The 15108-nt window shown below is 46.0% G+C and overlaps 1 protein-coding gene across 8 annotated transcripts in view; it reads right to left on the minus strand.

The window, feature by feature from the left end:
• The window catches only part of CMPK2 (cytidine/uridine monophosphate kinase 2), an 82119-nt gene extending 67315 nt beyond the window's left edge, over positions 1-14804 (minus strand). For all 8 annotated transcript variants that reach the window (XR_009209372.1, XR_009209374.1, XR_009209373.1 and 5 more), the window contains exons 1-4: positions 13900-14804; positions 12324-12438; positions 10054-10255; positions 617-850 (exon numbers count right to left, since the gene is read on the minus strand). Coding sequence is in view for 1 of the 8 variants with exons in the window: in XM_032172131.2 (XP_032028022.1) it covers positions 617-850; positions 10054-10255; positions 12324-12438; positions 13900-14574 (1226 nt within the window). In the remaining 7 variants the exon portion in view is untranslated. The remainder of the gene's footprint in view (positions 1-616; positions 851-10053; positions 10256-12323; positions 12439-13899) is intronic.
• Between the last annotated feature and the right edge of the window lie 304 nt (positions 14805-15108).

Raw genomic sequence — 15108 nt, forward strand, 5'->3', positions numbered from 1 at the left:
CTGATTCATACTCAGTCATGAGGCAGGAGGCCCAGCCAGACTCCCTTCTGCCGTCGTGTTTATAACTTTCTAATTAAAACAAAAACACTGGCTGCAAAATCAGAAAGATTTTAATCCCAGTTTTACTACTGAATAATTACGTACATTTAGACAAATCACTTAATCCTTTGAGCCTTAAAGTTGTAAACTGTAAAATACGGCTAATGTTTTTGTCACAAGGATGACATAACATCAGTAAAATGCCTGACACACGGGAAGCATCTAATAGGTAAATGTTACTATGAGCTCGTTATCTAGTGCTCTGTGTGATTGTACTATGACTGGGGAAACTGAGGCACAGAGACACTTACTGTCTTACCCAGGTGCAGCTGCTCCTAGTACAGCCAGGATCAGTGGCAGGGTCTGATCCCTAGTCCGATGACCTTTGCTTTAAGATAACAACGCTGCAGCCCTGTGGTGACAAGCCCATTGGAAGGGGCTGAAGTAACTTAGAGGATGTTGCGTCTTGTGTTTGAAAACTGGAAACAATATCACTTCCTCACAATCCTAAAGCCAATGCCAGTGGTTCATCTCCCTTCAGGAACGCCTGCCGCTCACATTGCATCGGGACACCTACTTTTGACGAAACACGCTGTTGGCCTCGAGTTCTGCTTCTTCCCTGGTCTTCTCCATGCCCCGGCCCTGCAGCCTCTGCAACCTTTCCTCAGGATTCACGGTGAGCAGCAGGATGAGGTCAGGTTTGAGCAGGTCCTCTGGCCACTGGTATACAGGGTGATGGGCTGGGGGCAGGTGCTGGAGACCCCCACTCACCTCAGTGGCTATGGCATAGGTGGCCGTGCTGTGCCAGTACCTGAGAAGGAATGGGGTAGTGAGTTCTCTGTCTGCAGAAGAAGTCAAAGTAGCATCTTAAAATCAGCAGCCGGGAATGATGAAACCAGGGTTGGCGCTACAGAAGTTTCTCTAGTATTGCATAAGTTAAATAAAATTAAATTTTATAAACTAAAAAAAGTTATACAATATTATTTAAAAAATAAAATTGACAACAGTAATAATGCAGTGTGTTCTTCACACAGCTCCATTGACCCATCTCAAACTACCATTTAGTGTGGCCTCCCCTCTGTCATCGCATCTTTTTGGCCCTGCTGTCCGCATTCCTCTATGAAAGAATGGAGGGGGATGGGGACGATGAACCTGTTTGGCAGTTCATTTGTGTTTAAGGGCTGTGTCTTGGCAGACTAAAATTCTGGAAAGCCCATGTCAGTTCCTACACTGTTTTCACCTTGAACTTGGCATTGAAATTCACGTTCTGGGACCCCTGAGGTAGAAGCCTCTTTGTTTCTCCCAACTATCCAGTCTGCTGATGGTGCCTCAGTAAGAGACAGGGAGACAAATACGCCCTGCCCAGCTCCATGAAAGTCCTCCCTAAGCAAGTCAGTCGTTCCTTCTGCTGGCTGTTTTAAAAAGTTATTTTGGGGTAGGAAAACAAAGTTATTACCATAAACAAAAGTCAAATCAGTCTCTATTTAAAAATGCCTAGTGGCTTCCTACTACCTACGGGAAATGCTTGGTCTTCTAGTAAGACCCAGAACATCCCTCCTAGTCTGCACCTGCTTACCTTTTCCTCTGGTGAGAGTGAGGTTCTCAGCCAGCAAAACTCTCCTCTCCCTTCAGACTCCTAGGAAGCCCCCAAGCAGAATTGATTGTTTTCTCTTCTGTGCTCTCAAAACCCTTTCTACGTGACTCTACTGAAAAACTCCTCATTGCAAATTAGAGCTACTTGTTGTAAGTGTAATATCTATTGTCTCCTCCATTAGGTAATTTCTTGAGTGGGAAATCTTTTTTAGTAATGCATGTCTGGCACATAATAGATATGCAATGAATGAATGTTCTTTGGGTGTATAAATGAATAAATGAATTAGAATGATTTCATTTATCAGCATAAATGAAATCTGTTCTTGCCCTGTTCACGCCATCTTCCAATTTTAAAGGACTAAATGGACAATTCAGATCCAATATAAAAGGACCATCACTCACAATAAATATTTATGATATAAACCTTCCAACGTAGAGATACCCAGGGGCCCCTCCTCATTTGTACTTTCAAATTACCACCTTCAATTCTTTGTTTTTGTTTGTTTGTTTGTTTTGAGATAGAGTCTCACTCTGTTGCCCAGGCTGGAGTGCAGTGGCACAATCTCAGCTCACTGCAACCTTTGCTTCCCAGGTTCAAGCATTTCTCCTGCCCCACCCTCCCAAGTAGCTGGGATTACAGGCATGCACCACCACACCCAGCTAATTTTTGTATTTTTAATAGAGATGGGGTTTCATCATGTTGGCCAGGCTGGTCTCAAACTCCTGACCTCAGGTGATCCACCCGCCTTGGCCTCCCAAAGTGCTGGAATTACAGGCGTGAGGTACCATGCCCGGCCCAATTCTTTAAAATCCTAAAATTTTGATCATTTTAGAATTGAACTCCTCCGCACAGTGAAAAGTACACAGTGGTATCCACATAATAAATTCCCTGTGTTACCTGAACTGTACATCATTCTGCCTGTGCCCTCCGCCCCACTTGTTTTGTAGATGTAGGTAAAAGTCATCTAAGCTAATATAGCCTCCATCTCCTTATCTGGAAAACAGAGATCATGCAAGGTTTGTTTTCCTTCCATAGTTGTTACAAATACAGACAAGTGCTTAAAAAAAAACTGTATCACAGTGTTACTATAAGATAAATATCTAATTCTTATCAGACACTGGTTATAACTAAAGCTGGATCATTGCAAATTATGATAACAGAACACAGGACAGCACTGAAAAGGACACAAGTAAAAAATTCACTTGGTTGGGAGGCCGAGGTGGGCGGATCACAAGGTCAGGAGATCGAGACCATCCTGGCTAAGACGGTGAAACCCCGTCTTTACTAAACATACAAAAAATTAGCCAGGCGCGGTGGCGGGTGCCTGTAGTCCCAGCTATTCAGTAGCCTGAGGCAGGAGAATGGCGTGAACCCGGAAGGCAGAGCTTGCAGTGAGCTGAGATCACGCCACTGCACTCCAGCCTGGGCGACAGAGCGAGACTCCATCTAAAAAAAAAAAAATTCACTTGGGAGTTGATAATCTCAACACCATCCATCCTTCAAAGCCCTTGTTCACCTCCAAAAGTGTGCTCTGAGAGCTTCAGGCCACTGCCAGCTCCTGTGAATTCTGCCTGGACACCTTCCTACGTGTTACTTACCCAACTCCTGTTGCTCACAAACTTGTACTTTCACTCTCTCTGCCGGATGGATTTTGTCCCTCAAGCTCAAAAAAAGCCAATCAGGGTCTCAGTTTTCTTTTTCTGGTACTTAAACTATAATTTACACCATGGTCAGCACATGCTCCAGATTCACTGAATTAAATACCCACCTATGAATACAGAGTCTGATATTATCTTATTTTTAAAGTCTTCTTTATTGTAGAAAAATCACCAGCAAGAATAGATTTTTAAAGGTAACAGGGGTGATTAAGACTCCAACCTTTACCACAGTCCCCATTAAAAATTACTGTCTCTCATATTTTTCAGCTAGATGATGGTATTGTCTAAAATGGATTTCATTAAAATCTTTAAACATGAACAAAACCCACAAAGACAACAAATAACTGCTCTTTTCTTTTCATCTGACAAGGTGATACAGCATTTCTTTAAAGAACTAAATTGCAGACAATTCACACACACAAAGAAGACAAATCAAGGGAAGAATTAAGGACCTCTTTCCTATAGAGTTCTCCCATTGACAATACGGCTGCTTGTTTAAATAATCACACCCTTAGCCCATCAATTTCAGACGCTTCCCACTATTTAGTATTCTCCAATCCTGCCATCAGGGAAGCCACATTAGTTCAAATCAAAAGCAATTTGCCAACACATTATACACAGCTCATATAATAACGCTTTATCTTTTAATAGCAATTTCCTATTTTCAAGGCACTTCCACACACATCCACTCACTGAATCTTCATCACAACTCTTGACAGTAGGCAGGGAAGGGGGCATGAGTATCCCCACTTAACAGATCAGAAGACTGGAGGACAGAGTGCAGAAATCCCTGCCTGCACACAGTGACCACAGCTGCTTCAGGATCCATAGGCATCCTAGGACATAATGGACCTTGAAAGTCATACCCTACTAGGAAAACCTTAGTCTTTCTCTTTGACATAAAGGGGACTGTATCAAAAAAGATGTCAGTATGGTTTGGTTTTTTGTCCCCACCAAAATCTCATGCCAAAGTGTATTAGGTTGGTGCAAAAGTCATTGCGGTTTTTGCCATTAAGAATAATATCAAAAACCACAATGACTTTTGCAGCAACCTAATAATTCTCATTGTTGGAGATAAGGCCTGGTGGGAGTTGATTGTATCATGGGGGCAGACATCTCCCTTTCTGTTCTCATGATGGTGAGTTGTCATGAGATCTGGGTGTTTAAAATGTGTAGCACTTCCCCCTGCTCTCTTGCCTCTGCCCCTGCCCCTGCCTCTCTCTCTCTCTCTCCCTCTCGTTGCCATTGTTTTCTCTTCAACTTCCGCCATGATTGTACGTTTCCTGAGGCCTCCCCAGCCATGCCTCCCATATAGCCATGAGGAACTGTCAGTCAACTAAACCTCTTTTCTTTATAGATTACCCAGTCTCAGGTATGTCTTTATAGCAGTGTGAGAAAGAACTAATACAGATATCACGTATGATAACATCAGGCCTGTTAACAATAGGGCAAAAACATTTTCCAGGCAAAGCCTTCCCATGAAGGAACAAGATTTTGTATCCTTCTCAGTTCATCCTAAGATTCCACATAACTTGCCAACCTTGAAATTATTATTGTGTTATAACCATTGCCATCCCCATTGTCATCCCAGGGTTAAAACTACTCATGGGCCATCACAGCCTAGACTGCAGCAACAGCCTTCTAGCTGATTCTTTTTCCTTTCTTGCCCCTCCCCCACCACACACTTTATTCTCCACATACAGTCAGGGTGGTCTCTTGATGGAATATTTCAGACATACAGAAAAGTGTACAGAAAAAGTTATACTTTCAAGAAAGGAGTAGTAGTTCTGTGTCCAGATAGGACAAATCGGCTTTTCAGTGACCAGTTTACCCACCAGGAACAAGTGGAAAAGCTAGAGGAGTCAAAATTAAAGCCTGGTAATACTAAATGTCAACAGGGCTGTTAGTCACAGGGAATTGGCAAATACTGCTGTGGGGAGGGGAGGAGACTCAACATGCTTTCAACCCCTTTAGAATACTTTTTGCAACACCTACCAAACCTGAACAGCCACAAACCCCATGCCCCTGTAGTTCTGCTCCTGGGAACCTATGCAACAGAACTGCATCCATATGTGCACCAAAAATGCATAAAATTTAGTTCACAACAACACAGGAAAATCTTCAAAACACATGTGGTATGAAAGAAGTCAGGTGCAAATAAAACTCCATATCCAACAAACAGTTGCATTTGTAGGCAGTTTAAAAACAGGCAGAACTAATATATGGCTATGGCAGTTAGGACAGTCGCTACCCCTGGGGAGGAAATGGGCAGTGACTGCGTGGGGGGGCAGAACAGTGGTGTAGGGGCTGTGGCAGGCTCTCATTCTTGATCTGGGTACAGGTGACTTGACTGTGTTCACTTCTTGAAATTCCTTGAGATTTACATCTATGATTAATGTTCTTTACCAACTATGCCGTACTTAAATGCAATTGCTTATATTTATAAAAATAAGTAAATCTTTGGAGAAAATGAACATTCAAGAAATGTTAAGAAATAATCCAATCACAATCAAAGTCCTTCGGAACTCATTATCAACCACATTTATCTCTACTTCCCAGAGAACAACTTTGTTAAATGTGCTGTTCAACATCTTTTCATCTCCCTACTCTTTGCAGTATGGATAACTGTGCATGTATTCTACTGAACAAACATCTTTTGGCAACTTGACATTTTCATTCAACATTATGGTTTTGTAATGTGTGTGGCCTCATGCATTGCACAACATATTTACACTGCTGCTGTATGGTTCTCCACCTTATACATATGCTGGTATTTATTTATGCTTTCTCCTTTTGATGGGCTTTAGGTTCTTCAAATTTTGCAAGAGTATAAAGGAAACGGAAAGAAACTTTCATGAGTGTTTCTTCAGTGGGCAGGAGCAATCTTCCACTTTGCTACATCTTCTCAAACTGCTCTCTAAGTGATTATGCTAGTATCATATGATATGCTCTGACCAGCATCTTATGAGAGTTTCTGTTGATCCATATCATATGAGGAAACTTTTAGTTGTAGTAGTTTCACTGACTGGATGGGAGTAAAATGAAATCCAGATGGGAGTAAAATGGAATCTCACGGTGACTGTAATCTTCTCATCCCTTTGCCATCGTGATGTAAGTTCAGTATGACCTGCTTATCATATCCTTTCCCCTTTCTTATAGTATTTTTAAAGCTATTTTTTTTCTTTTTTGTGTTTTTTGTTTTATTGTTTTTGGGATTTTTTTTTTTTTTGAAACAAGGCCCCTCTTGCTCTGTCATCCTCTTGCTTTGTCATTGCAGCCACGACCTCCTGGGCTTAAGGGATTCTCCTTCTTGAGTCTCCTAAGTAGCTGGGACTACAAGTGGGTGCCACCATACCCAGCTATTTTTTTTAATATTTTTTGTAGAGATGAGGTCTCACTATGTTATCAAGGCTGGTCTTGAATTCTTGGGCTTAAGCACCTTTCCCAACTCAGCCTTCCAAAGTGCTTGGATTACAGGTGTGAGCCACTGCACCTGACCTAAAGCTATTTCTTACAGGTGAATTTTTAAAGTATAAATCAGTTTATGTCTCTCCTTTATCAGAAACATTCCAATGGCTCCCCCGTGCACTCAGAATAAAATCCACTCTATGCCACGGCGTACGAGCCCTATAGACCTGCCCCAACCTTCCTCTTCCCATTTATCCACAAAGCACCTCCTCATCTACTATGATTCCAGAACATAGAACATTTTCTAGTTGTCAGATTTGTTAGCTTATTTCAGTCTTAGCTTCATTCTTGCAGATTTCTTTCTCCACAGTGCTTTCTGTTATCCAGGAATTTTCACATTTGGCTTTTTTTTTTTTTTTAAATCACGGCTCTGACTAATGGTGCTTTCTCAGACAGGACTTCCTAAACCATATCTAGCGGGGGGTTAGCCATTTTTTAGCACATCACTTTGATTTTTCCTCTTCCCTGCATTTATCATGCTTTGATATTATCTTACCTCATCTTATGTATTATTTTATGTATTTGTTCACTTGATACTTTTCTTCTTCTATAATGTTAAGTTTGCTCCATGAAAGTAGGGTATTATCTATCTCATTGATATGGTTTGGCTGTGATCCCACTCAAATCTCATCTTGAATTCCCACATGTTGTTGGAGGGACACAGTGGGAGGTAATTGAATCACAGGGGCAGGTCTTTCCCATGCTGTTCTCATGATAGTGACTAAGTCTTACAAGATCTGATGGTTTTAAAAAGGGGAGTTTCCTCACACAAGCTCTCTGCTCTTGTCTGCTGCCATGTGAGATATGCCGTAACTTCCACCATGACTGTGAGACCTCCTCAGCGACATGGAACTGTAAATCCATTAAACTTCTTTCTTTTGTAAATTGCCCAGTCTCGTATATGTCTTTATCAGCAGTGTGAAAATGAACCAATCCAGTAAATTGGTACCAGAAGTGGGGTGCTGCTGAAAAGATACCCAAAAATGTGGAAGCAACTTTGGAACTGGGTAACAGATAGAGGCTGAAGCAGTTTAGAGGGCTCAGAAGAAGACAGGAAAATGTGAGAAAGGTTGAACTCCCTAGAGATTTGTTCAATGGCTTTGACCAAAATGCTGATAATGATATGGACAATGAAATCCAGGCTGAGGTGGTCTCAGATGGAAATGAGGAACTTGTTGAAAACTGGAGCAAAGGTAACTCGTTATGCTTTAGCAAAGAGATTGGCAGCATTTAGCCCTTGCCCTAGAGATTTGTGGAACTTTGAACTTGAGAGAATAATTTAGGGTAATTGGTGGAAGAAATTTCTAAGCAGCAAAGCATTCAAGAGGGGACTTGGATGCTGTTAAAGGTATTCGGTTTTAAAATGGAAACAGCATAAAAGTTTGGAAGATTTGCAGCGTGACAATGTGACAGAAAAGAAAATCCCATTTTCTGAGGAGAAATTCAAGCTGGCTGCAAAAGTTTGCATAAGCAATGAGAAGCCAAATGTTAATCACCAAGACAATGGGGAAAATGTCTCGAGGGCATGTCAGAGACCTCTGCTGCTGCCCCTCCCATCACAGACCCAGAGGTTTAGGAGGAAAAAAATGGTTTTATGGGCCCAGGGTCCCTCTGCTGTGTGCAGCCTAGAGACTTGGTGCCCTGTGTCCCAGCCACTCTAGCCTTGAGTAAAAGAGGCCAAGGTACAGCTCAGGCTCTTGATTCAGAGGGGGAAAGCCCCAAGCCTTGGCAGCTTCCATGTGGTGTTGAGCCTACAGGTACACAGAAGTCAAGAATTGAGGTTGGGAACCTCCGCCTAGATTTCAGAGGATGCATGGAAACGCCTGGATGTCCAGGCAGAAGTTTGCTACAGGAGTGGGGCCCTCATGGAGAAGCTCTGGTAGGGCAGTGCGGAAGGGAAATGTGGGGTTGGAGCCCTGACACAGAGTCCCTACTGGGGCACTGCCTAGTGGACCTGTTTGAAGACAGCCACTGTCCACCAGATCCCAGAATGGCAGATCCACTGACAGCTTGCACCATGCACCTGGACAAGCTGCAGACAACACCAGCTTGTGAGAGCAGCGAGGAGTGGGGGCTATACCCTGCAAAGCCACAGGGATGGAGCTGTCCAAGACCATGAGGACCCACCTCTTGCATCAGCATGATCTGGACATGAGAAATGGAGTCAAAGGAGATAATTTTGGAGCTTTAAGATTTGACTGCCCAGCTGAATTTCAGACTTGCAAGGAGCCTGTAGCCCCTTTGTTTTGGTCAATTTCTCTCATTTGTAATGGCTGTATTTACCCAATGCCTGTAGCCTCATTGTATCTAGGAAGTAACTAACTTGCTTTTGATTTTACAGGCTCATAGGTGGAACAGACTTACCTTGTCTCAGATGAGACTTTGGCTGTGGACTTTTGAGTTAATGCTGAAATGAGTTAAGAGTTTGTGGGACTGTTGGGAAGGCATGACTGGTTTTGAAATGTGAGGACATGAGATTTGGGAGAGGCCGGGAGTGGAGTTATATGATTTGGCTGTGTCCCCACCCAAATCTCATCTTGAATTCCCATGTGTTGTGGGGAAGGACCCAGTGGGAGGTAATTGAATCACGGGGGCAGGTCTTTACCATGCTGTTCTCATGATTGTGAATAAGTCTCAGAAGTTCTGATGGTTTTAAAAAGGGGAGTTTCCCTGCACATGCTCTCTACTCTTGTCTACCGCCATGTAAGACATACTTTTTACCTTCCACCATGATTGTGAGGCCTCCCCAGCCCCATGGAACTGTAAGTCCATTAAACCTCTTTCTTTTGTAAATTGCCCAATCTCGGGTATATCTTTATCAATAGCATGAAAATGGACGAATACACTGGTTTATCATTGAATCCTCTGAATTGAAACTAGTCTTTGGCACACAGGAGGTGTCCAGTAAGTATTTGTTGAATAAGCCAGTGAACAAATGAACGACTGAAAGTATAGACTCATTAATGTCCCCAGTATGCTATTTCCAGCTTCCCTTGGCAAGTTTTTTTACCTTTCTGAGATCTATAGTTCTCATCAGTAAACTGGGAATAACATGTAACATTCACCTACCCAAGTTATAGTTCCAGATACTAGTATTATATATGTAATTCTCTAGCAAATGCCAGTGCCTGGTATAGGTAATTAACAATTCATAAGCAGAATTCCTATTATTATCATAATACAATTTTTTCCTGGCATATACATGTACGTACACGCACACACACACACACACACACACACACACTCTCATATATTAGGGAGAAAATGTCCAATTCAAGGTATCTTTATACCTACCTGTCCACAATCACAGGAGATTTGGCAGATTCTTTAGCTATTTCGGAGGCCACGATATAATTGCCCAAAGAGTAAAAAGCTCTTCTAATGATAGTTGGTTCATCATCAAAGATCTTCCTCCACTGGCCAATGCAAGAGGGTGGTGACTTTAAGAGGACAGCCTTAAGTGAATCTGCCACTGACTGGGTCACCGTGGTTTTACCTGCAGGTCATACACAAAGTATATACATCTTAACCACAGCCGAAAAGTTAATATTGACTGAGAAAGAGCACAGACATTCTCTCAACCTGCAAATCAAATGAGTAGACCAAATAACAGGATTCTTTATAAAAAGCTGTAGACCCATAGGAAGTTCGGATTCCTCTGTGTGGTATTAGGAAACCTGGAGGAAAAATTTCGGTTAGTGATCAAATCTGATATTGGGAGTCTGGACACAAGAGCCCCTTTTACGTGTGACTTTTATTCCTGGCAGCCCAGCTACTGCTCACCCGCTTACCACGTTCCCCACCCTGAAGACTTTCTCTCCTCTTACTGTCTATAGCTGATGAACCCACGCCTGGCATCCACAGCGACTCTTCTCGCCCCTCCTCTCTTTCCACCTTCTTCATACCCTGCTTCCACTTATGTGCAATCCCTTTCCAATTTCCAGCCCTGGTTCTACCACTCACTCCTGTGCTTGCCCCTTTGGGCTTGGCCTTTAGAGCTTTTGTATCTGCTTTGGGCTTCAGCTTTCTCCTCAAAGGCACTGCTTAGGCCTCATTGACTTTCTGACTCTGCCTTGCACAGCCTCGGGTGACAGATTAGCCCCTTCCCAGAGCCCATCTCACAATTCTCAGCTGCTGCCTGGAGCTCAGGACAGGTGGTGATGAGAAGATCTACTCCAGCACACTGTGCACTAGTTTCTCTGAGCTCCTACTGTTTCGATTTATTTTTAAGTTTCTCTATCACACACTTAACACTTTATTGCCAACTATCTATTTTCCTTTTTTCTTGGGTTGTCAGGACAGACCCTAACAGTAGCTACCATTTCTCAGTGTCTACTAGGAGCCAAGTACTCAGCACGTTATACTCCTAATTCTCCCAGTGACCCTGCAAAACAGTTATTATTTAATCATCTTACAGATGAAGAAACTGAGCACTGGAGAAGTTAACAAATTTACCCAAACTCACCCTCCTGACAGGCCTTGGTGCAGGATGCAAACGCAAGGCAGACAGAACCACTAGCCTGTGTTCTTTCTGCCACTCTGTGCTAACTCCTTGTAACATTTGTATGTGTGGAGTTTGTGTTGAGGCTGAATTTTTATGTCTCCTGTAATCCCACCAAACCTAAATTAGCTGTGGGTACAAAATAAATGATCAACAAAACACATCAGCTGAAGGACCGATGGTGTTACAATTCCCTCTGCAGCTGAAAGAAACTATGATTGGTCCTGGGCACAGCCAGTACATTTGAGTGATGACAGCTGGTCTCCCTGAAGGCCAGGACACGGCCCGATCCTTCACATGGAGCCAGGATGGTCAACATGGGCCATCACCTGTGCCACGTCTCCCTCGCTGGGTACACAAGTGCCTCTATATGGAAATTGCCTTCTATATTATTAAAAGTCTGTACTCCTCAAGTTTACACAGGAGGAGAAACTCCTGTGCTGAACCACTCGGATGCTAGTTCTCCAACATCAACCCTCTCCTCAGTGTATCCTGGGCCATAGGAGCAGCATGTCTGCCCCTTTTGTACTTTGGTCTAATGTGAGCACACATTGTATTTTGAACTCAGTTTGACAGCTCAGAAGGCTTTTTTTTCTTCATTTCCTAGTTCTTCCACATTTTGCTCCAGAAGAATCTCTGAATTGCCTATGGTTCCTGGACACACCACCCTGGTTCAAGCCCCTGAACCTTTGCCCATGCTATTTCTTCTGTCTGGAGGATGTTACCTGCTTTCATCACCTGACCAACTCCTATCTGTATTTAAAATACAATCCAGGTATCACCCCTGACCATGCACGCCAGCCGACAAAGCCCCACAGAGGCCAGATTCAGTGCCCTTCCTGTGTTCTGCCAGAGCACTGAGGGTCCGTGCCCACACATCATGCTGCTTCATATTGAAGGTCTTATTCATCTCTGCATCCCAGGGCCTGCCTAGCACAGGGCCTGCCACACAGTAGGGGCACACATAAGGCTCCATATAAAGTTTGGTTTTGCAAGAAGTATTTGTTTCTGCAACTAATCAGTTAGTGTCATTGCCTATAACTAAAAGGTAATATTATCTTACCCGTGGCATCCAGTCCTTCGATGGCAACAACCTGGAACTTTCCTTTCTGGACCTGTTTTGGGCACTGGTCGACCAGGTCAAGCACCGCCCGGGCTTCAGGAATAAAGGAGGTACACTGTAAAACAACGTCTATCCATCAGCAACGAAGCCAGGGGGCTTTTGCCGAAATCACACCTAAATGGCTGAGCATAATATTGCCGCATGCTAATAAGGCCTAAGTTATACTGAGCACTGTGCCAGGCCATGGGAATTCAGAGTATTTCGATGCTAGGATGGACTGGAGTGTTTTATTTTATATTGAGTAGCCGAGGCTTGAAACAGCTGTCCCTGTCTGGATCGCTTGGTGGCCTGCAGTCCTCACTGAGCAGCTTTTAGAAAGGCCAGGCAACGCACATCACCACAATGTCCTGTGACACAGCAACCACGGAACTACAGGCCCGCTGGGAACATTGTGTCACAAGAATGGGAAATCAGCTACACAGTGGGTTGAAGAGAGCAGTCTTCATCTGCAGTGTGTCCTCTCCTAGCCATTCAGGGAGCTGAGATAAAGAGCCAAGCAGTGCAATCATGAAGCCAGCAGAGCAGCGCCCCCCTGGGAATTCCCAGTTCCTGAATGTGCATTATCTCACTGCATGCTCACAGCATCTCAGAGCGAGGCTCAGACACTTACTTATGTGCTCGCTCTGAGCAAGGCAATCTTCTAAGTGCTTTACAAGTATTCAGTTGCCAATCTCTGTGATAGCTTTGAGGTGGGTGTGGGGGGGGTACTATTATTATTCCCATCATATGAATTAAGGAAACCGAGGCAGAGAGTTGAAGAAACTTGCTCAAAGTGACACAGTTAATAAATGCCAGAGTTTGAATTTAAACGCACGTGGTTGATCTTGCACTCTTAACTGCTCCACAACGCTGTCCCGTAAGCTTGGAAAATATTCCCAAGCTCCATGGGGCATCCTCAGGGGTCATCTGTGTCACAGGAAGACATCTGCCTAGCCCGCGATCAGAAAGAATTTTCAGTCTCTTTCTGTAAGTACCTGCTGCGAGTCAGATGTTTCCTTAATCGTCAGGACAACACCACAAGATGGGAATTTTACATGTCAAAGGGCAAAACTTAAGAGTAGTTGAGTAACCTGCACAAGGTTCATGGCCAGTCGGTAGGTAAACACTATTTAAGTCTAAATTTCTAAAACCCCCTAAACTCATGCATTTTCTTTTTCACCCCAAGATCCTTGAATGGTGATCATCAGCAAATAAAATTACTTCCCAGCTGACATTATTTTCCCTCACTCCCGGCAGCCCCTTTATTCCCTCTGTACTGCTGTTGGGATGCTTTTACAGCAAGCATCGCGCGGCTTGGTGTAAGTCTATGTTCCACGTCAGGTTGGAAGACCCTTGCAAACAAGCATCTTAAAAGAGTTGCCTGGCTTACAGGACACCTTCCCTACCTGATTTGTTAACGGAAATAAACAAACCACCCAGGCAAGAACCGGCTTTACAGACCAGCCTCTTGGTCCAGCTCTCTGGTCTGAAGGGTTCAGATGCCACGCTGGGAGCTGGAAAGGGACAGAACTCTTACCTCCTCCAAAACGGCCCGGGCGGCTTCCCGGTCCGGGAAGACCACGGAACTGGGCAAGTCTGGCACCACCGGGTGCAGCGGGGGCTCCGGGGCGGGCACGACCTGTGCGCAGCCCACCTGCAGCCGCCTGCCGTCTTGCACCTCCCAGAGGCGCTGCCACAGCTGGCCGCGTGGGTCGGCCTCGAACTCGCCCAGGTGCGGGCGTGGTGCCTCCTGGCAGGCGCCCAGCAGCTCGAGCAGCGCTTGCCGGGTGTCAGGGTCATCCAGGGGGTCGCGCAGCAGGAAGCCTTGCTGCGCGCCGCCGGCCTGGCCGCCCGGGCAGTAGCAGAGCAGCCTGAGCAGCTGGCACCGCTGGAAGGGGCCGCGGCGAAGCTGGTGCAGCAGGCGCTGGTGCAGCCGCGCCGCCCGGACCCGGGCCCCGCAGCCGGCGTCCGGGGTCACCGGCACGCACAGCGAGTAGCTGCGCTCCGGGGGCCCCAGCAGCGCCGCCAGGCGGGGGTCGGGGGCGTCTGCGTCGCCGGGGGCGTCGGCGCCTAGGGCGAAGTGAGCCAGGGTGCAGTCGGGAAGCTCCAGGACGAAGCGGCGCGGCGGAGCCATGGCCCCAGCGCAGACCCCGCGCCGCCCGAGCAGCGGCCCCGACAGTGGCCTGCGCAGGAGCGGGCGGGCGAAGGCCATGGGCGCCTCAGCGACACCGCCCTCGGCCCCGCCTCGGAAACGAAACCCGGCGGCAGCCAGGCGCCGGCGGGAAACGAAACCTGGAGGGAGCCAGGCGCCAGCGGGAAACGAAAGCGAAGCGTTGCGGGGAAACGAAAGCCGCAGGCCCCGGCGGGGCGGGAGCCCTGGGGCTGAGGCGCCCTTCCGGCCTCTCCTCCTCGCCGCGAGATTTGCGCGATAAACGGCCGGCGCTCGGGAGCAAACGCTCGGCCCCGGGGCCCCAGGTGCGCGGCTCCGCCGGCCTGCGCGGTCCCCAGGCGCCGGCTCCCGGGGCTGACACCGAATGAGGCCCCGCGCCGTCGGCCCCAAGGTACCTCCGTGTGCGTTCTGCGGGTGGCTGGCGGCCCCGACTCTGGTTTGAGTTCCTCTTCTGCGGCTTATGCCGGGTGCATGGAGGGGGGCGGGGGTGCACGCGCGAGGGACAGAGGGACAGAGAAGTCCCTTCCCGGTGTAACTGGCTCTTCAACGCCCACGTGCAGGCGCACTACTGCGCTT

The sequence above is a fragment of the Hylobates moloch genome, unplaced genomic scaffold (genome assembly GCF_009828535.3).
Source record: "Hylobates moloch isolate HMO894 unplaced genomic scaffold, HMol_V3 SCAFFOLD_13, whole genome shotgun sequence".
NCBI lineage: Eukaryota > Metazoa > Chordata > Mammalia > Primates > Hylobatidae > Hylobates > Hylobates moloch.